This window comes from Aedes aegypti, chromosome 1 (genome assembly GCF_002204515.2).
Source record: "Aedes aegypti strain LVP_AGWG chromosome 1, AaegL5.0 Primary Assembly, whole genome shotgun sequence".
Lineage (NCBI taxonomy): Eukaryota > Metazoa > Arthropoda > Insecta > Diptera > Culicidae > Aedes > Aedes aegypti.
The window spans coordinates 83,817,517-83,839,354 of record NC_035107.1 but is presented as its reverse complement, the minus strand read 5'-3'; the positions used below and the strand labels follow the sequence as shown (position 1 = coordinate 83,839,354).

The 21,838-nt window shown below is 37.5% G+C and overlaps 2 protein-coding genes and 1 long non-coding RNA gene across 4 annotated transcripts; 1 reads left to right on the top strand and 2 right to left on the bottom strand.

The window, feature by feature from the left end:
• Positions 1-4,213: 4,213 nt before the first annotated feature.
• On the top strand, positions 4,214-5,719 carry LOC5564012 (mitochondrial amidoxime-reducing component 1). The gene is made up of 3 exons (XM_001648284.2): positions 4,214-4,547; positions 4,633-5,497; positions 5,560-5,719. Exons 1-3 carry the CDS (start codon positions 4,538-4,540, stop codon positions 5,663-5,665), a joined length of 981 nt encoding a protein of 326 aa, XP_001648334.2. The 5' UTR covers positions 4,214-4,537; the 3' UTR covers positions 5,666-5,719.
• Positions 5,720-5,751: 32 nt separating this feature from the next.
• LOC5564011 (mitochondrial amidoxime-reducing component 1) lies at positions 5,752-15,110 on the bottom strand. Of its 2 annotated transcripts, XM_001648285.2 has the most exons (6): positions 14,865-15,110; positions 14,563-14,603; positions 14,195-14,339; positions 13,452-14,135; positions 6,108-6,182; positions 5,752-6,035 (listed from the first exon to the last, which is right to left on the bottom strand). In XM_001648285.2, the coding sequence occupies exons 2-6, from the start codon at positions 14,570-14,572 to the stop codon at positions 5,927-5,929; spliced, it is 1,023 nt and encodes a 340-aa protein (XP_001648335.2). In that variant the 5' UTR covers positions 14,573-14,603; positions 14,865-15,110; the 3' UTR covers positions 5,752-5,926. The 2 variants fall into 2 exon arrangements, with proteins under 2 accessions (XP_001648335.2, XP_021697098.1); XM_021841406.1 differs by lacking the exon at positions 14,865-15,110 and having other exon boundaries at positions 14,563-14,653.
• A 2,470-nt stretch (positions 15,111-17,580) lies between these two features.
• On the bottom strand, positions 17,581-18,621 carry LOC110674445. Its single transcript, XR_002498871.1, has 2 exons — positions 17,932-18,621; positions 17,581-17,835 (listed from the first exon to the last, which is right to left on the bottom strand). It is a non-coding gene; the product is annotated as an uncharacterized LOC110674445 (long non-coding RNA).
• Positions 18,622-21,838: the final 3,217 nt, after the last annotated feature.

The window sequence follows — 21,838 nt, the reverse complement described above, 5'->3', positions numbered from 1 at the left end:
AATTTAAATAAAAAATCTCCATTCTCAATTTTTTGGTTCAAAAACTACTCCGGGATTATCACAATATTTTAAGGGTTTGCTCTACATATTCCCCTACAAATCACTCCATATCAGATTTTTAGAGAAACACATACAAAAAAAGGTTTGAAAGTACTTTGTTGGTAATCTTTTGAATAATCATTATTCGGAAAAAAATACAGAATTCCTGTCGTAAAATTCAAGAATTGACAATGTACCTCATAGAAAAGTTAAGTGGTTCTTGTAGGGTTTACTACAAAAAATCTTGTTTTTTTTCCTCGTCTCCTATAATAGAAAATTATTGATGTTTTTACTGAAAGCATTTGTAACTAAAAATCTTAGATAAAATTTTGTATCAACTCCGAAGTTTTATGATACTCTGGTGAACATATTGATGTAGAATTTTTCCTACGTTCAGAATTTCAAAACAAACTTTTTTGAAGGGTCTATTATTCTGTAATACTGTAAGAGTTTAACGCGAAAACATTGAGAGTATGTTTTTAGTAGAAAAATTCAAAACTCCTATAATTCACCATTTTTTAAATTATTCGAAATATTGCATTTTTTTGGAGTGTGGACAGATTTTTGTACGAAGTTCCTCAAAGCGTCATGCGAAGGAAGGAGAAATAAAAGCAGGTTGAAAGGTTAAAGCAGTGCAATAGATGGTTAATGGTAAAATTAAAGTCAAGTGATTATTTATCTTATTTCTAGAGGTAAATTACAGGATAGTTGAAACCTCTCTAATTATTTGACAAATAAAATAAATTTCTCCAGAAGTTGCATCAGAATCTTCTTTAGAAATTATTTTGAAAAATATCCTTCCTTGATTTCCGGTTTTCTAGAATTCTGCCAGCGAGCCTATAGAAATTCCGCCCTAAAGGATTCTGCTAATAATTGATAACATTATTTCCAAAGAAGTGTTTTAAGGAAGTTCAGTACAAATTTCTTTACTTTTCTACTTCTCAGTTATTTTGCTACATATTTCTCTACAGATTCTTGAACCGCAAAACTTTTTCTGGGGTTTTCAACAAATTTCCTCTGAAGAATTCGCAGGCAAGCGACATTTAAAAACCTTTTGTTTTTAATTCTAGAATAATCCGGGGAATTGAAGAGAAATTTCTCGGAAAAGAAAACATAGAAGAATGTTTGACGCATTTTTTTTATTGTTTTTGGAAATATTTGTTAAGGACTTTTATGAGCTTTGCGGAAGAATTTGTAATAAATTTTATGGAAAAAATATTTAAAGGGATTCGCAAAAGAATTTCTAGTAGAACAATCAGCAGAATATCTCAGTATTAGATTTGACAGAATCAACTTTTTGAGGAATTGCGAGAAAAAACTGAACTTGTGAAAGATTTAGTAACATTTTTAGGTAAATCCGGGAACATATTCCGTAATCAATTTGCTAATGAAAAATAGACAAATAACCCGAGGAGGAAAGAATAACTCGCAATAACTTATGCATACCATATTTTGGTATCATACCATAATTGGGTATTGTTCAGTTTTCAATACCTCGTTTTGGTATTATAAAGGTATTTAAAAAAAAATGTTTCAAACAATTAAAAACACTCCATATACCAACGAAAGGTATTGAGGACTGCTATTATTGAAATAACTATTATTGAAAAAAATCACTTTTATATGAAAATCCATCAAGTATTATTTAGGTATTGCAATACCTGATCTAATTATCAGCTTGGCATTTGTAGAATATGCAGGAGGTATTATTTTAGGTATTTTACCTTTTATGCAGGGCTCATTCATACCTCATTCAGGTTGTAAGTATTGAAAATTATCTGGTATGGAATCAATTTGGTATTCAGTAGTTATTTTCTTCTGTTCGGTAAGGAATGAATGTCAACAAGGAGGAATTCACTATGAAAATATGAACAAGTCCCACAATATTATTTGATTTATTTACAAGACATTTTCAAAAGTTCTGAAGCCACCCTTCAATATTCCTTGAGGGATTTGATTATACTAAAATTCTGTAAAGAATATCGAAGTTATTTAAAAAATTCTACAAATCTGTTGGAAAATAATCAAATTAAAATCTATGAAGTAATAAGTTTTCTTGGAAAAACATAGTTTAAGCGACAATTCTGTTTCATCTTTCCACATCATCTAAAGAAAACTTGGATACGCCAAAATTCCATGAAAGTTATGTCTTAATTTTCAACAAGAATTTTCGCTATGTATTGTCTTAGAAATTCCTTTAGAAACTCTGTCTATATTTTTCAATTATTTTTTTCGGACACTATACGAGTTGGAGTTAATGTATGAATTTCTTTAGTGAATTCTCATTACCGGATATCTCGAGCAGGGTATCCTCCAAAAACATAATAAATCAGAATGCAGGGAACATGCTGCTTTATGCTGAAACAGTATTAATTGGATTTGGAACGAATTTTGGGAAATGAATTTCCAGGATATTGACGCTTTTATTGTCGATAAATTGCGCTTATCGCATACAACAAAAAGTTATTTCTAACAGTAACCATTCGATCGACAGCAACGGTTAAGCTATCGGTTTTGCGCGATTCACCACCTCGCTGCTGCTATGTGAGACAAGCGAGGTTTCCTCACTTCAGTTGTTCAACATAAGAAAACGTAAATACTGAAGAGATTTTTGTCAATAACCATGACTCTTGTTATTGACAAAAATCTCTTCAGTAGTTACATTGATTCAGAAGATTCTGCTACGTGTTAATTTGTTGTGTTTTTTTTTATCATCATAAATTCTGGGGGGGGCTGGATGATTCTGGAGGGGGCCAGGCCCCCCTGCCCCCCCCCCCTGTTCCTACGCCAATGGGGAAGGGAAAGAATTCGTTTTGGTAAACGATAAAGATTTAATTTGAAATGAATGCACCTAACCCGATTCGCAATGTTGCTCGATAAACGCAATGTACGTCGAATAAGTGTTCGTCGCTCCTTGTGATCAAATGAACAAACACTACTAACGCGATATAGGGCACTTTTCACTTCACGACGCGTACGACGTACGAATCAATATTGATCCTGGTCGCATCAGCCGCCTCCGTCGTGATCAAAGGATCAGTCACTAATCGGAATACTTGAATGGTAAGGTAGACGATGAACTATATATGCGACAGCCCGCTGGTTTTGAAGCACCCGGACAGGAGAAGTTTGTGTGTAAGTTGCAGAAAGCATTTATGAACTCCGGTGCTGGAATCAGTCACTTCACGCAGCATTGCTGGACGATGGATTTAAAACAGCGAGGATCGGATCCTCTATGCGCGCGAGAGCAACGGCGTTATCGTATACTTACTAGTGTACGTTTACGATTGTTTGATTGCTTGCACTGACGAGGCTATAATCGATCGTATTTATGCGGAACTAATGGAGTTTGAAACCAGATCTCTTAGAAATGAGCGTTATTTCCTCGGGACGAAATCACCAAGGTAGAACCGCCGGCTTTGTGTAATCGGACGCTTGCGTGCCGGTAGTCACCCCTCAACCAAAGTCGCAAGGTCGACCTCGGCATCCACCCGATCCGCCCGTAGAGCATGACAAGAAGAGTAATGCAAGTGCATCTATCATAAAGAGTCTCACTTGGCCCAGTCGTGTGCCGGCTCTAAAATGTAAGCATGCATACAAGTTGAAAATGCGGGGTATACCTGCAGGCGATAATTAATAAATATGGATTGAAGGCAGTGTTGTTAAATACCATGAATATTATGTGACCTTGACAACAGAATATTGCGAATAGCCATCCCTGTTAAGACCTCATTAGAAAATGTTTTTCCTGATGACTATTTCTGAGGTACTCTAGGATAGCCAATTTGAAGATGCAATGTTCCGTATGAGAGAGCACTATGCGCATTAGTGTTTATCTCGTAATTTTATATTAAACAGCTCTGATGTAAGGCAACGGGAAGAGAAAGCACACATTACAAACACGTTGTCTTTGTGCGTCACGGCGTTCACATACCAACTTGTATATAGTAAAAATTATAAATAACTCTTCAAAGTGAATGTAAACTTGACAAAAAGTACTCTGAATCATAGACTGATTCGCCGAAAAATAATGTAAAATTATCATCGGCTCAAATCCCTAGCCACTAACACCGCGACAAAAGACTTGCAAACAAATCACTGCAACTGCGCAGAACGAATGTTTACATTTTTATTCAATTCACGACCACTCAACTGCCGACCTTCCGCACACCTACACGATGCATCGACAAGGGCCGGAACCAACATCGCACGATAGCACACCTCAGTTCAGTTCCAGAGTAAATCTCACAATTCGTCGAAGCAGATTCCCTTATCTGTTGAACGGTGTCCAAAGATAGAGCAGTCGTGCAAATCTGTCCCGGTTATCAGTTTTTCTGCTGTTTTGCACCGTAAATAAGCTTCTGATTGGTTGGTCTTGGTAATTGACGCGAAAGGCGCGCGCGCATGTGTGAGCGAATTGGAAGATTTGTCTTTTGTTCGCCAAGATCACGTCGCCACCAGTCGTTGGCAGACAGTGTGCAGCACAAAAGCGAAAGCGATGTTCTCCAGTAGGTATCATTTGTTGTGAAGTGATTTATATAAATATACAGGATAATTAATAATGTTGTTTCAATTGGCCTTGATTGGATGCAGAATTGGTCGAGGAATTCAGTGGACTTAGTCCGTCCAGGCAGGCCTTACTGGTGGCTGCCGGCGTGGGAACGATAGCCGTTGGAGCGGTAGGCGCTTGTCACATCAAGAAGAGGATCGACAATACTCCACCGAAGCTTTGGCGCCGCGTTGGAGAGATCAACGAGATCTATGTGTTTCCCATCAAGTCATGCGCTCCGATCCGGATGAGTCGGGTCAAGTGCTCCGATTTGGGACCTCAACGGAATATGATGCGCGATAGGATCTTCATGGTGACGAACCTGGAGGGCAAATGGGTCACGGCCAGGCAGAAGCCGAAGATGGTGTTGATTCAACCGCAGTTCGACGACGGTTACAAGCAGATGACTTTGTCCGCACCGGGAATGGATGACATCACGATTCCGGTTGGTGCGTTATTTGAACAGAAACCGATAAAGGGAGTGGTTTGGGGTGAAACGGTCCCAACGGTGGACTGTGGAGATGAAGTTGCCAAATGGCTGTCGACGTATTTGCTGGAAAAGCCTGAAGGCTACCGACTGAGGTTCTATCCCTTGGATAAGACTTCGCGCGTGAAGAGTGATGACGATTCGGGTGCCCTGCAAGATGAAACCAGTTACATGCTGTTCAACACAGCAACAGTGGAAGATTTGAACACACGCCTCGATAAGAAGGTATCAGTGCTGCAGTTCAGACCAAATTTTGTCGTCAAGGGTCCCCCGGCTTACGCTGAAGATGATTGGCGATGGGTGAAGATCGGAAGCACAGTGTTCAAATACGTTAAGCCATGTCTGCGATGCGTGTTCACGAACATTGATCCGGAGAAGGGCTCGAGCAGCGTAGAAGGACAACCCCTGAAGACCCTGAAGAGGTGAGATGGATTGGGAGTGGGTTTTGGAATTTTTCACTTGACATGTGATTTTTGATTTTTAGCTATCGCAGAAAACCGGAATTCGGAGAGGCACCTGCATTTGGCATACATCTAGGCTTGAGAGTTCCCGGTGAGGTTAGCCTCGGAGATCCAGTATACTATGGATGAATTAATCGTATGCCTTGTATAAATTTTAATAAATTTGTTGTATTTTTAAAACAAGGATTTTTTCTTTCTTAATAAGAACATCAACGTTACATAACATGCGGATTGATTTGCATAAAAAAGCAAAATACTGTTGAGCTCCTATACCGAGTCTGTTCAATCACGTGAACAGCAAGTCACACAACGTAAGAAAACATATATAAAAAGTGAGGAATGGCAGCTAGTCAAGATGACGACGATAGCGATATGGTCCGGAACGTAACGTTAGCATCCAATGTAGACCGTTTCACCGATTCGAACGGTGCCCTCCTTGCGGATGCCCATCTGCATGCCGACAACCGGTGAATCGCCGAGGCCGGGCTTCTTGCGGTAGCTGTAATGATAGATTAGTCGATTTTAGAGAAATATGTATATTGGACTCAAAATTGGAACTCATTTCACTTACGTTTTCAAGGTTTTAAGTGGTTCGCCTTGTGGGCTAGGTATACCGGTTTCCGGATCGACGTTAGTGAAGATGCATCTGTGGATAATGAAAGTGTTATGAGTGTTTTGAATTTGAGTGGACTTACGAAAATTACCCATTTTAAGTGGTTTTCCATTTGAGAGCATTTAAAGATATATAAAACATGAAATTAGTTAAACCAAACATTTCCTCATAAGAGCGTGCAAAAATAGCTAGTTCAAACTTAAAATTGGAGCATAAAAAGATGGTCTAAGGTAACTGACAGCTCCCAAGTGTTTTGTAAAGATTACGTAAGAGATTTCCAGGGATTTTAATGGGGTTTTCTACGAGCTTTCTGACAGATGTTTTCGGAGATTCTCAAAAGACCTTGTGAAAGACTACCAAAGTATACGAAACTGGCTATGAGAATCTATCAAATAGTTCTTCGGAGTTTCTGAATTTCCTAGGGATTTCTAAAAGGTTACCTTAACCATTTTCAGAGGTTCTCTGGGATTACTAAGACATTTCCAAGGGATTTTCACTTGGTTATCAAGAGATTTCTAGTCATTTGCTAGGGTTACTAGTCGCTTACACATATCCCAAAAGATTATCATGGGTTTCCGTGGGGATCCCAGGGATTTAGAAAGGAACAAAAAAATCTCTCCAATGGTTACTATTGGGTTTTTGAAAGGTTTTTTGAAAATATTCCAGGCTTCCTTTACGGTTATCAAAGGACTTTCATGACTTTTAAAGCGATTTTTGGGAATTTTTACAGATTTCAGGATCATTTAAGGGACTTTAAAAAGCTTAACACTCAAAAGGCCACAAATTTTCAACTTGAAAAAATTATGCCTCAGGTAAATTTTGACCAATTCTGATGAAAGCGCAAGATGAAAATTGATGAGAGGTCCAGTATTAATTATTGTTTTGATGGTATGGATCACAATCCTCGAATACCAGATGGTTCCAGAGATTCACTTGGGGTACCTATCTATGGCCATTTGAGGTATTACAACAATTTGTATTAAAAATCAATTCTTTTCTATCTAAGACTGATCACAACAGATAAAAGTATTGAATTTTACGTCTTCCAATATGCCTGCAGACTGTCCGATGTGCCTTGAGGGAATCTGTGAAAGGGGACAATTGCGTTTTCTCACCAAAATGCGACAGTTCTTTCCTCATGGTTTTCCATGAGAGGGCTTTCAATGGATTTGAAAAGGATAAATGGCCACATTGGCTGTTGCTAGAATTGTCAGCGGACATTTTCGTTTCCATTTTAAAACACGTCATGCGACAGCTTCTTCTTCACTACTATGAAAATAGCTCAAAATTATTTTAGGTCCTCAGAAAACTGCTTTGAGAGAGAAATTGCATTTTCTTGCGGTTAGTGCCAGGCAATGAGCGCATCGTGTCGTGTGGGTTCGATTCCTACTGCAACCATTTAAACTTTTCTTCAGGAATGTTCCTCGGCTATCTAGTTTTAAGTTACAGACTGTGCAGCTAAATTGCTGAAGACGGTGTCCGTAGCTTTTGAATATACAGCAAAACCTCTTATTACGCGCACTTTTTTTACGCTCATTCTCTTAATGCCCTCTCTTTTCATGCTCCAAACTTACGCTCCCTTTCATTACGCTCCGAAAATTCCAACTTACGCTCCTGCCTGATGACGACCTTCGAAAACCAATCTATTTTGGAACGTAACCGATGAAGAGATGTCAGCAATCGATGGAATCAAAGATGGCGACTTCCGGTTTGTGAAAATCACTTTAATCCCATGCAATAAGGGTATTTACGAGACATAACCAATGAATAGATGCCGGAAATCGATGTTCGATGCCATTCGGAAATCCAAGATGGCGATTTTCGGTTTGTGGAAATCACTTGAAACCCATGCCATATGGGTATTTTTGAGACGGACCGATGAGAAGATGCCTAAAATTGCGTCAGACATTTGCATTCTACTCCTCGATCTTGTTCCAAAAATACCTATATTATTTGGGTTTTCAGTGGTATTCATCTTGGATCCGTCATCTTCGATTCCAAAATGGATTCCATCTTGGAAGTCGTCATCTTGGTTTCCAAATTTGACGTCAAACTATGGTTTCTGTCAATTCATTGATATCCTTGAGAAGAACCATCTATACACCTCAGCGCTTCGCAAAACTCCTTGAGAACAAACGAAAAGCTTTTTTCGCTTCTAATTCTTTCAACGTTGAAAACCAGAACTATCGCGTCTGATGGAAACGCATGGAGATGCTTCTTCAGTGCGAAGATTTGTGGTCGGTAGTGTCGGAGGCAAAGCTGGAACCGCAACCGATGATTAGTCGAAACGTCATCAGAATGCGCTGGCTACTGTCGTCTTCTACGTTGATGATAGTCAGCTGAAATGAATGCGGGATGCGGTCTCAACATGGCTGAGGGAGAATTTCTGAAATCTTACTCATTGTGTAAAAAGTTATTATTATGATTTTCACCAGATCCACAATTTTCTCAGGAAACACCATCAGGGATTTTTCCATGCATTCATTTTTAAATTCCTACAAGAATTTCTGAAGAGATTTTCTCAAGAATCGGCCAATTATATGGGTAAAAAACTGCTGAACACTTTCCGCTGGCCTGACCCTCTGTGTCTGTGTTCTCTATGCCATTCAGGTGTGCATCGTAGTGCTGCTTCCATCTTTTGATTTCCTCGCCTCCTCTCCATCATATGTGGTTTCTTCAATCCCAATGAAATCTTAAAGAAATCTCATTGAGATCCAAGAGAAGGTTTCTTGAAAAATCATTACCAGAAGCTCAAAGCATCCCGCAAATCGCAACTACAGAGTAGCATACATGACTCTAGACAAAGGTTTTTTTCTAATCTCCTAACTTCTGAAAACGAACACATTTGTGCAAAATGAAGCTCTCAGCGACCTCTTGAAGTGGCGCTACAAAAAATAGTGACTCATTATACATTAAGGGTTAAAAATGACCCATGACTTTGAAATGGAACTCTTTTTAAAGCTTTTAGGCTTCCAACAAAACAAATGCTCAGAACCATTTCCGAAATGGCCAGATTAGGTAAATTTGATAATATTACAAATTGAGATCTTTCAACATGTCATAATTCATGTTTTTGAATGACGTTTTACTGCTGACTAATAAACTCTTTTGACCATAATCGCAAATTTTGAGACTAGCTCAAATAAGGCTCCAGGAATTATATTAGGGAAACCGGTCAAGAATTCATCTCGAAATGTATCCAGGAATTGCTGTACAAATTCTATCAGGAATTTCTTCAGAAACACTTTCAGAGATTTATCTAAGAGAAATTTTGATTACTACCAGATTCCGAAAGGGCTCCATAAATATCATTAGGAATTTCTGCAGGGGTTTGGCTTGGATTTCTTCCAGGAACTCTCCAGGGATGCTGAAAGGAGTTCTGGAAGATATCATGAGTTAATTACTATAGGAATTCCGGAAGGCATCTCTGGTGAAATCCCTGAAAGCATCTGTGGAGAAATGTCTGATACATCCTAGAAGAAATTCCTGAAGTAATTTATGGAGATATCCCTTGAAGAATCACTTCAGAGATTTTTCCGGAGGAATCCCTCAATAAATTCAGACAAATCCCAGGTAAAAGGCCTGTAGAGATTTTTCTTGGTAAATCCCTTAAAAAAACCTTGAAGGAACTCATGTAGAAATTTCTGAATAAACCTCTGATGAAATCCTTGTTGAATTTTTCCTGGATGAATTCAGGTAGATATTTTCATGACGGAATCCACGAAGAGAATATTATCTCTGGAAAAATTACGCTCAAGAATTTTCAGCGATTTCTGCAAGAATTCTCTCTGCGCTTCTCCGTTGATTAATTCTAGAAAACCTGTACAGCGTTTCTGCCAGTAATTCTACCAGGAATTTCTGGAAGAATAGAAATGTCTCCAGGGGTTATATAGGGAAAACTTCAGCATAAGTTCGTCCAGGAAAATCTCTTCATGTATTTCTTCAGAAATTTATTCAAAAATTTGTTCATGGACTATTTTTGTGGTTTCTGCGGAAAAATCTGTACATAAGTTTCTCCAGTGATTTCTCTACCAAAATCTTTATAGTAATTCTTACAGGGTTCCAAAAATTACTGCAAAAATTTCTTTAGGGATTCCTCGAGGAATTTCTCCAGGAATCCCTCTAGAGATCCCTTCACGGATTCCTCTAAGGATTACTTTAGCAATTTACTGAAATAATCCTTCGGAAACTTCTACAGCAATTTATTCAGGTAACCATTTAAAGATTTCTTCAGCAATTCACTTCGGAGATTCCTAAAGTTTTCTTTTTTTTCAGAGAATTGTCTAAGGATTTCTATGAGGATTCCTTCTGAGATTTTCGTGCAATTTCTTACAGTTTTTTTCAGGGTTTACTACGCCAAGAACGAAAACCCACCTAAACAAAAACAACAAACTACTTCAGAAAAATCTACTTGGGTCTATTTGAAACTGTTCCTGGGATTACTTCGGGAATTTCTTCAGAGATTTTCCCGGAAGATTCCTACAATAATTTTTTTCCAAGTGTTTAACCATCCTATGGAGATATCTCCAAAAGGTTTTCTGGAGGATCTTCCAGGAATGACCTCAGGAATCCCTACAGGGATTTTTACAAACAATTCGTCAAGAGAGAGTTTCTGGAAAAAAATCAAATGAATTACTGGATGAATTCACAATGCAATATCTGATGCAATTTATTTAGAAATCTACGAAGCCTACATGGATAAATTGCTAAAAGCATTCATGTAGACATCTCTGGGGGTATCTCTGAAGAAATCCCTAGAAGCAACTCTAAAGTTATCCCATGAGAAATCATAGGAGAAATTTCTGAAGTAATCCCTGGAAAAAAGCCTGTTGAGATTTTTCTTAGTAAATTCCTGGAAAAAAATGCCTTAGAGGTATCCATGTAAGAATTTCTGGAGAAATTCTTGGAGAAATCTCTGAACGACTTCATGAAGATTTTTGTGTATGAATTCATGTAGAGATTTTCTTGGCAGAATCCATGAATCTCTGGATAAATTCCGCTGAAGAGATTTCTCCCAAGATTCATTCAGCAATTCCTACAAGAGTTCTTTCAGAGACCTCAATGGTGATTGATCCAGAAAAATCTCTACAGAGTTTATTTCTGAGTTTTTTTTCACTGTTCTCTTGGGAAATATCTCCAGGGGTTATATTAGAAAAGTCTCAGCATTAATTCGCCCAGGAAAATCTCCCCATGAATTCCTTCAGAAATTCCTCCATAGATTTTTTCTTGGATTTCTGCGGAAAAATCTGGAATTTCTTTAGGGAATCCTCGTAGAATTTCTCAAGGATTTACTCCAGAGATCCATCCACAGATGCCTTCAAAGATTCTTTAAGCAATTTACTCAAAAAAGCCTTATAAACCCCTTCGGTGGTATACAAGGTAACCCTTCAAAGATTTCTTCAGCAATTCGCTTCAGAGATTCTTACAGATTTTTTTTCCCAGAGGCTCCTCCAGAAATTCTTCAAGAAAAAATCCACAGGGATTCATTCAAAGAGTTTTCCAGTTATTTCTTAGAGAAAGTGGCGAACTCACCAAGGGCAAAAAGCCAATCAAGCAAAGATAAATTCCTACCTTAGAAAAATTTACATAGGTCATTCGGAAATTGTTCCAGGGATTCCTTTAGAGATTTTCCCGGGAGACGCCTACAATAATTTATCTAGGTATGCTTTCAGGAATCTTACATAAGGGATTCCTCCATAAAGTCCTGTAGAGATTTTTCCATGATTTTTTCTGAAGGTTTTTTCCAGGGATTGCCCCAGGAATCCTTCCATGGTTTTCTACAAAACGGTCTTTAAAAAAGGAGTACCTGGATTTTTTTTATGAGGAATACCTGGAGGAGTTTTCACAGTCATTAATGATGAAATCGCTGTCAAAACTCATGGAAGAATTTCTGAAGGAATTTCTAGATACATTCTTAGAGGAATTCTGAGAAGATTTTAGAAAAATCCTTTCAGTAAGTCGTGTACCAATTTTTCTTTAAGAACTTTGGAGGAAACTTTTGACGAATCCTTCGAGGAAATCGCATAATAATTACTTGTGGAGTACCTGAAGCAACTCTTAGTGCAAATCCTGGTAGAATTCTTAGTATTATCTGCAAGGATATCGAGAAATCTCTGGAAATGTTTAGATCTAGATATGAAATGACTACTGTTGAGCTATCGCACGACGGTACTTTATAATGGTCTGAAAATAGCCACTCCATAACCTGCCGGAACCGGTTCCGGAATTTCCTACCAAATCTGACCAAATCTAAATGTTTGTCCACTTGATGCTCTTGTAAATGGAAATAAAACACCATGAAATTTCAATCGTTCTACCATATATGCGCATGAACTTCTGAACATGATATGGGAAGTGGGCCATTTGGCATAAAGCCATTTTGTCTGATGCCATTTGGCATAAGGTCATTTGGAAATATGGCCATCTAGCATAATGGTCATTTGGCATAATGGCCATTTGGTATAACCAAATTTATGGCCAAAATATGGTTGTTCTTGATGAAAATTGTTATGCCAAATGTCTATTATGCTACATGACCGTTATGAAAAATGTCCTCTCTGTCAAATGACATTATGCTTAATGACCCAGACCCTATGATATGTATCAATTTTATCTGAAGTAGATTTCAAGTGCCCCTGTGTCATACTAACACAATTTGACCAGGATTCCGTTTTATGGTTCTATTTTTTTCATATAAAGCTAGAAGAACGAAAATTCAAACGGTTCAAAATGTATTTTTGAGAGCGTTTCAAAATCATGGGTCATTTTTGACCTTTTATGTAAAATGTGTAACTTTTTCTTAATGCTTTAGGAAAGTTAAAATGCCAGTTTAAATTCTATACTCTCTGCTCTCATATCGAGAAGACAGAAAATAGTTCTTAATCGTGTTGGTACTGTAAGCCCAATTTATGTCCTTGATTTGATTCATTTTGCCCTGCATCTGTGTCGTGTAAGACTTGTTATATACGGAGGTCAGTGTGTTACAGAAACCATACGATACTGAAGGAGGATTAATATGCTCTCTAAAGTTTGGCCCTCCATACGTCGTATTTTTGGTGGCTGGATGCAGATTTCTGCTTCACCGCAAATGAACCCATGTCCATCTACTTATAAAGTGTAAGACTCCATCATATTTGTCGTGTAATCTTATGATTGTTATTTGTCTTGTCTGTCCAATTGAATTAAACCAATCCCGTCCTGATAACACATTTTGTCAAAACAACTGATAGAAAACCAGCTACGTCCGAAACAAGACAATCTCCCCAAAAAAGACAAGCATCATCTTCTTATCGTCTGACTCACCTGGTGCAGGGTTTAACATTTTTGTAAATCGTCTCTCCAATCTTGATCCACTTCCAGTCGTCTTCCTCGAATGCCCCGGGTCCCTTCACAACCATGTTCGGTCGGTACTGCAGAGCCGTTACCGGTTTCTCCAACCTGGAGTTCACATCGGTAACCGACGCTTCCGAAAGCAGCATATAGCTGGTGGCGTCGTGCAGGGCTCCAGAATCTCTAGCTGTCAATTTCAGGTGAATCTTGTTTTTCTCTCTCACATCCCGGGTAGGGTAGTCCAACGGATAGAACACCAAACGTAGACCGAAGTCTTCACTGAGCAAGAATCGGGACAACCACCGGGCTACTTCTTCTCCGCAGTCCACCGCAGTGACAGTCTGACCCCAAACCGATGCCTTGACCGGTTCTACCGATAGCAGACGCTTAACATCTACGCTGATGTCCATCATCCCTGGAGCGGACAGGGTCATCGTTTCGTGCTTGTCGTCGAAACGTGGTTGAACCATTACCATAGATGGATGACTCCGGCCGGTGATGAACGTTCCATCAGTTTGAACCACCATAAAGATACGGTCCCGGAGCAGCGCAATACGCGGTCCCATGTTGGAGCAGTTGATCTCGCTGACGCGAACAGACCCGCATGATTTGATGGGGTAGACATGAAGGTCCGTTATCTCGCCCACTCGACGCCATCTGAAATAAATTGTAGAATTTATTGAATTATGTAACACAGAAGACCGAGGATTACTAACTCCTTGGGTGGAACATTTTCCAGGTATTTCAGCGCCAACTTGTAGATGCCATAACCGGCTAAGGTGGCTACCCCAACTCCGGCCGCCAGAAGCAACGCATTACGGGTAGCGTTTCCACTGCCGGAACTAGTCTCGTCGAATAGCTCTATTTTCAGTTTCACAAAAGGGACTTCTTCGTTAGTTCATTGAAGGATGCATTCATATTTGAAATGATTCGGATTGTAAGCGTGATCAAATTTTACCCATGCGATTACAAGTCCAATTGGATGAGCAGTGTGAGGGAATGGAAAATGTGAATGTGAATCTAAGCGCTAGCGACAATGGGAATTCTGCTAGATGTGTATAAGAAAAAAAGGCAGGTAACTTACTGGACATCATCTCCGGGTCGGTTCTTCTGGCAATGTGGTGCCTGAACGTGAATGGAATCGAACAGAAATCAATCATTAAGAGACTTCCCTAAGATTTAGCGTATCAGAATGAAGAGAAAGATAAGGCCCGTCCCGTATCGCCAGCCTCACTGGCAATAAGGTGATAATTAAATGAACTCATCTTCTTGAAAACCGTGACTCGGTCTCAGAGAACAGAGTGCAAGAAGCGATAGTAGTCGCAAATATCACGCGTCATTCTTTTCTTATTCTTATAGATTAGGAACAATTTCCTAGGTACTCACTTGTTTTCTTGTGCCCAATTGCTCTACACCCTTGGCTTATGCTAAACCAATTCGAAAGACAGACAACGACTGCGATGGAGACAAGTTTCAGCCACGATAAGATATCTTCGACTGGAGGCGGAGAAGAAGACGACCGTCTTGCTGAAGTCTTATCTCTGTGATACGTTATCGACTTAATAAAAGAATACTAAGTATTGGGTCATCTGCGCTGAGACACCGGTTGTATGTTGGTGCTTGTTTGCCTCAGCATCGATTTCGATGAGGAATTTTGCAAACAAACAATCTGATGTCGTTTGTTATGGCAGAAAGTGTAATAGTGTGCGCATGTGTTTGTGAGATGTTGGGTCAAGAGCCTTATAAAATCAGTTCAATGTAGTATTGGTTGAAGTGTTGCTGGAAGATCTAAAACAGTGCAATAAATTGTTTCTGGATTGATAAAATGCAGCATTTGAATGAATAACTTTTATGGAATTGTTCAACTTACAAAAATGTAGCATCATCTTTAAAGCGTAATTACTTACAGAACAAGCTAAATCGAGAAATTATGCCACAATATTGATTAGTCATACCTAATTCCAATAAGAATCCAGCAAGCCAATTGAAAATTCAACAATCCTTGAATCATTTGTGTGGAAAAGTGTAAAGCGTTCAGAAAAAGGTCATTGTACAGACATAGTCTGGCCAATTGTGTATTGGGGTATTTTTTGAGCTTAAGAAACTATCAGTGACTTCTAGGAGTGGCGTTACAAATATTGTGACTCCGCAACTAATTCCTGTAGAATATGATTCTCAAACATACAAAGGATTGCTGAAAAATGCATGATTTAATTTTATGCCAGATTTCAATAAAGTCGAAGGACTCCTGGTTATGTATGATTATACTTGATAATTCATTAGAAGTTCAACCAGAAATTGTCTAAGATCATTTCTTCATAGATTGTTTCATGGATCCTTATAAGTAGGGTTACCAGACGTACTCTTTTTAGAGTACATATATTCTTTTTCGCCTTGAATATTTGTGTACTATTATTTTTTGCTAAACAGGCTTAAGTGTACTCTTTTTCCAGATAATGCTGAGAATTCTTTAGAAATCAAATAATCAGTTGAAGAAACCAGGTTAAGCTCTTTCGCATAATAAATATGCAATCCACAGATTTTCGACAATTACTGGCCGAACCAAATTGGTATTATTCGCTCAATAATGATTGGAATGAGTTTATGTGCTCATTTATCTCACCTAAAATAGAAAAAAGTAGTCAAACTAAGCAAACTCTTCCTTGCTCGATGATATGTATCTCAATATTTCCTCTAACTCTATGAAATACGTAGTCCCTTCAGTCTAGCATACTTTAACCCCGTTATAAGTTACACCTCTCTAGCTTATTGTTCCCTCAATCGATTCAGTTTCCTATGCAAGTTTACCTCTCTTCATGTATGTCATAAATATCGTCCAAATTTGAACAAACTGTCTAAGAACTGAATATTATGATTATGTTGATAGTTTAATTAATGCAAGTCCACTTGAGGGCGATAAAATTTGAATTTTAAAAACCGTTCAAATAAATTCTTATCAAACATCGAAATAAGTTAAATAAAGGTCAAACTATTGAAAAATAGTCGAATAAGTATTGATCAATTTTGTTTTATAGTGATTTTTAAAAATTTAGCATATTTGCAACACCTTTTGTTCGAGCACTTTTTTAGAAACGCCATTTTGCAAGTAAATTTTTGGCTAAAGCTGTGAGGAAGTTAACAGGTCCTTACCAACACTTAAAGTGATTCTTTTCGAAAACCAAGTTTTAAAATTCACTGTGGGATTGTTCAAATATTACGTAACGCAACAGGGGGAGGGAGGGGGTCTTACATAGTGTAACGATCCATACAAAAATTTGAAATTTCCCATACAAACGCTGTTACGTGGGGGTGGGAGGGGGTCTAAAATTGGCAAATTTTGCGTTACGTAATATTTGAATGAACCCTCTACTCAGTTCATCTGGTTTCCTTCACAAATGAATATTGTTTTTAAAGACATTTTAAAAAAATAAAGTAAAATTCCAAGAAATCTCCCGCATAATTGGGAACCATACAAGAGTCATTTCCCAAAACATCCACAACCATTTGTAACAATACCAGAATAATTTGGTTAGAGATGCTAATTAACAATAAAGCAACCCTACCACGAACGGGTCTCACAGTTTCATAAATGGTAATTGGAAAAATAACAGTGTGGGGAATAGGCGGTTAAGTTATGTAACCATAAAAAAAACGACGATTTTCTCGAACAATTTTTTTCGTTTACAATTTACGAAACGGTCGGTATACTCTCCATTTTTTGACCTGTTTACTGTAAACCAAATAATGTTGATACATTTGACCCATTAAGTTGGATTCAAACCGAATAGTGTATGTGTTATTATTCATATACGGTGGCTAACAGTACTTCCACTCTTTGCTGTACTATTCTTTTGTGCTTAAAACATAAGAAACAATATCCTTCTTCGCATCGGATTATGGATTATGCAATGTGCAAAAATAGATTTTTATACATTTTGTTGCGTTAAAGCGGTAATGCAAATAAATTAAAAAAAAAAAAAACAAAAAAGTTCATCAAAACTAAACGTTTGAAACGCAACAAAACGAACAAAAATACTATTTTTGCACTTTGCCTAATACATTTTCCGACACGAATATGACAAATAAGAAACAATCAAACATCTTAAATAAATGAATCTTACTTTTATTCAACTGTAGGATTGAGCGTAGAATAAACTTGCCATGCTATTGTATTTTCAATGGTGTTCGAATTATTGCTGCTTAAATAGAAGTATGGTTAATCGAACACAGCTTCTCCTTCTAAATGCAACACGATCGCTTCGGATTCGACAGCTAAACATTCTGAGGCGGGTGATTGCAATTTTCTCCGCAGCAAAACCCAGCTCTATTTGGACAAATCCTCCAGATGGGACCTGTCCTGCCGGTGTGAAAAGAAATGAAAATGTAATGGTAAATAGGGACATCGAGTTTTGGGCATTTTATTTTAGTTATTGATATGGATCCGTAAACTTACCTGATTGTTATTTCCAATGATTTCGGCTGATCCAACCTTTCCCTATTTGAAATCGAATTCCGTAGTGATTCTCCCATTGGGGGCGCATTAAAGGCAGCAGTACAACCACCGTTCGGGCTAGTTTCACATAATTTTCTTTTGATAATAGCTTTAGCGCACTCATCAGAATCTGTATTACGTACCAAAATAACCGGGATTATTTTTAAAACATTACTTTCAACACATTTCAATACTTTCGATTTGTGCAATCAACCAATTATTTTTTTAATTTTTTTTTCTCAGACAAACCAAAACATACACGTTCAAAACAGTCCACAGGTTTTTGAATATAAGTATTTCATGCAGGATGATTAAAAGAATTTTTCATTTGAATAAAAGTTAAACAATGCGGATTGAATAACAATGTTGTTCAACTTTATTGTTAAAATTGTGCGAGAATGCAAATTATTGTTAATCACTGTATGAAATTCACTCAGTCGCTGCAGTATTTTTCAGATGTGTATTAATACTTGGAACTATTTGTCGAACTGTCGGATAAGAGTAACAACTAGTGATAGTTATCTGTGTAAGTTTGATCCGCAAAAATAGGCACAAACAAAATGACAAATTGTGATCTTATATTATAACAATATTTCGCGTGCATACATCTCCATATAATTCAACAATGTTTGGACATTGTAACAAACTGTCACTATTTGGTATGGGTTTCGAAAAACGTTTTATACAGTCGAAAGTTTTCGGTCTCATACTGTCCAACATCAAAGCAAATGTTTGTGGTACACTAACATTTACAGATAAAAGAATCATACTGTTCGGAAAGTAAGGCAAACCGTAATTTGCTATGCGGGCTGTAATGAAGTATTGAAAATAGTGCCTGTGATCAAAAAGAGGGATATATGGCTGTCATTATGAACCTGCGATTGTTTGGATTATTTAGGCGAGAAAAGGTCGTAATAAGTAAACATCTTATCTTTATTTTATTTACAAAATACACTCAAAATATGATTTTTAAATAGGGAGGTGACAAAATCACAAAAAAACGGAAAACTTTGTTTTTTTTTTTGGATTTAAATCAACGAAAAACATTTAAAAAAATTGGGACAGGGCTTTAGGAGCCTATATATAAAAAAAGGTCACAACAAGAAAATTAAAACAATCACATTAGCATAAAGCGCCTATATAGGCTAAGTGTACTCTTAAGTACTCTTTTACAGAATTGAAAAAATGTACTCTTTCCGCTGAGAGCAAATCTGGTAACCCTACTTATAAGATAAATTATTTATTCATGGGATATTCTCCATTAATGTTTCATGAAATTTATCTACAACAATATCGAAGAATTGTTCCGAGAAAACATGAATATATTCTTATAAGCATTACAAAAAACTAGATAATTTTATATTAGATTTAATAAGTAAGATATCTATCAGAATGCCTTCTAATGAGTAGTAATTCTTTACATGATTTTACAACGATTTGATTGAGAATATTCCAAGCTGTTCATTTGATTTGATTTGATTTATTGTGACTGTAGGCATTTGCCCATTATCTTAAACTAATTACAATTTTCTTCCGTCAATACAACAAAAAAATAAATCTTATTACATACTTAATTTGTTCTTTGGACATTTCGACATTTAAACAATCACGGTTTGCATTATAAAATGACATCATACGATATATAGGTTCATTCCTAGCATAGTTTTGAACTCTATTAGGAATTCGAAACGGCCTTGTTAATCTTAAACCTGTTCTACCCTCATATAATGAAATCTGAGGGTAGAACAGGTTTAAGATTAACAAGGCCGTTTCAAATTCCAAATAGAGTTCAAAACTATGCTAGGAATGAACCTATATATCGTATGATGTCATTTTGTACATCGAGAAACTTTATTCTTCCTCCAAGATATTCTTCAAAAGTTCGATTTGATTCTACAATAATTTCTCAAAAAGTTCCTCCAGTGATTCCTCTAGAATTTATCAGAGGGATTTTTCAAACACTTTTTAAACACCTTCCTCCAGTAATCATCAGAAATTCTTGCAAAATAATATTAAAATTTATTTTTTCACTAAGAAATCTCTCAAAGGTTTTCAATGTAGTTCATGTACTCCTCTACCAATTCTCCTCGCTGGAGATGAACCAGCCTTGGGCTGAAAATCTCCCTAATAAAGATAATAATAATAATAATTCTCCTCGCGATTTCTCAAGTAAATCCAGTAAATTTGCGCAGGCATTTTTAAAACGAGTAACCCTAGAATTCCTTTTAAAATTATTCAGAATTCTCTTCCATAGATTCCACCAAGGATTGTACTCCGTCGAGATTTCTCTGTGAGTTCCTGATGAAATTCATTGAAAGAATTGTTTTAGTATTTTTCACAATTTTTGAGCAATTCTTCCAACAACTCTTTCAATTTTCACACAACAAGAATGTGTACTTCAAGCAGCACCAAACCAATATCTTCCTGCACAAATTAACTTCCTGAATTAATCATGGAATTTGTTCAGTTTTTCAGTTTCTCCTTGAAGTTTGTAAAAATTACTTTTATATGAATTTCTTCTCGGAGTCTTTCAAAAGATCTTCTACGGATAACTATACCAGGAATTCTATTTAAATTTTCAGATTGCTTTTCCCATCTCCAGGGTGTTTTTTTTTCATGGTCAAAACAATTAATGAAAATTGTTAAAGATCTTTAAAGAATTCACCAGACATGTACAGTACTGCGCTGCTGCCCCAACGACCCTGGTTGACCGTGGCGAGCACACATGCACTGACCAAACAGCACCTAGAAAATACTGACAACAAAACGCAATTGGATTGCTTGGTACAACCATCATTTGTTGCGCCAAGAAGAAGGCTTTAGACGATAGTGAATTGGACCCCAAAGCTCCACTCCATCCCCCATTTGCTGCACCAACCAATCCCCCACCGTGTTGGAGTCGGAAAGCAAACTCCGCTGTAATAGAAGGAAGGTAGGACTCGACTAACCGCCATGACATATTTCTACTGGAAACTGAAAGAATTCCTCTGAGAACTCCTGAGGTAACTTTAAAATTCCAAGAGAAAATTTTCAAGACAAATAAAAAAAGACGATATTTTTGTGCAATTTTTGCGAAGTTTCTGAAAAAAAACTAAATGTAAAAAATAAAAAATGTCTAAAAGAACTCGCCTGCGAAATCCTTTATGAAATTATAAATATATATTTTTGAATGATTCAATGAATTACAATATTTGTCCTTATTGGAACTCCTGATAATTTTAAGTAAATTTTTCTTCTTGTAGTGGTTTTCTGTCCTATTTGCATTCATCTCTGGAAGCTTCTAGAAAAACTGCTTCAGAAATCCTTGTCAAAAGTCTGGGTGGAATTTCTCAGAATAGTATACGAAGATTCCTCCATGAATCATTGCAACAATTTGTGAGAAATTGGAAAAATTTCTATAAGAATTCATGAAGATATGATCAGTGGTATCAGATTTGTGAACGAACGCGTGTCTATAACTCACTGGAAATTGTTAGTGCAGTTCATGGTAAAATAGCACGGTAAATGGCTGGGCATGACGTACCATTGGTACCTCGCGTACCTGCAGGAATAAAATAGACCCTTTTGTGTGGTCCTTAGCCTCTTTCCCAGCAACTCCTATCCCAACCTCCTCGTGGGAAGATCGGGTAACCAACCACGATGGGGACTTATGCTGACAGGGAAGGGGGGATTTGCTTTTGCTTCTGCAAACCTGGAGCGTCTGTACTCCATGTTAGGAGCGGCTCACAACAGCGTCTGTTCCCCATGTTAGGTGCGGCTGATCATCGTCCGAGTGCCAGAGAAGGACACTATGCTAAACTGCACACTATGGTCCTCCGGAAATTTAGGGGGTGGTGTCAGGCTTTGCAAACCAACCGTAAAAACACAT

Excerpts from the sequence above, each read along its gene's own strand:
- LOC5564012 (XM_001648284.2), top strand. Across the intron at positions 5,498-5,559 it reads CCCCTGAAGACCCTGAAGAG|CTATCGCAGAAAACCGGAAT; the intron begins GTGAGATGGATT and ends TTTGATTTTTAG.
- LOC5564011 (XM_021841406.1), bottom strand. The coding sequence starts at position 14,638 with ATGATTGATTTCTGTTCGATTCCATTCACGTTCAGGCACCACATTGCC. Across the intron at positions 14,340-14,562 it reads CGACCCGGAGATGATGTCCA|AGCTATTCGACGAGACTAGT; the intron begins GTAAGTTACCTG and ends AACTGAAAATAG. Across the intron at positions 6,183-13,451 it reads AATGTTAAACCCTGCACCAG|ATGCATCTTCACTAACGTCG; the intron begins GTGAGTCAGACG and ends CATTATCCACAG.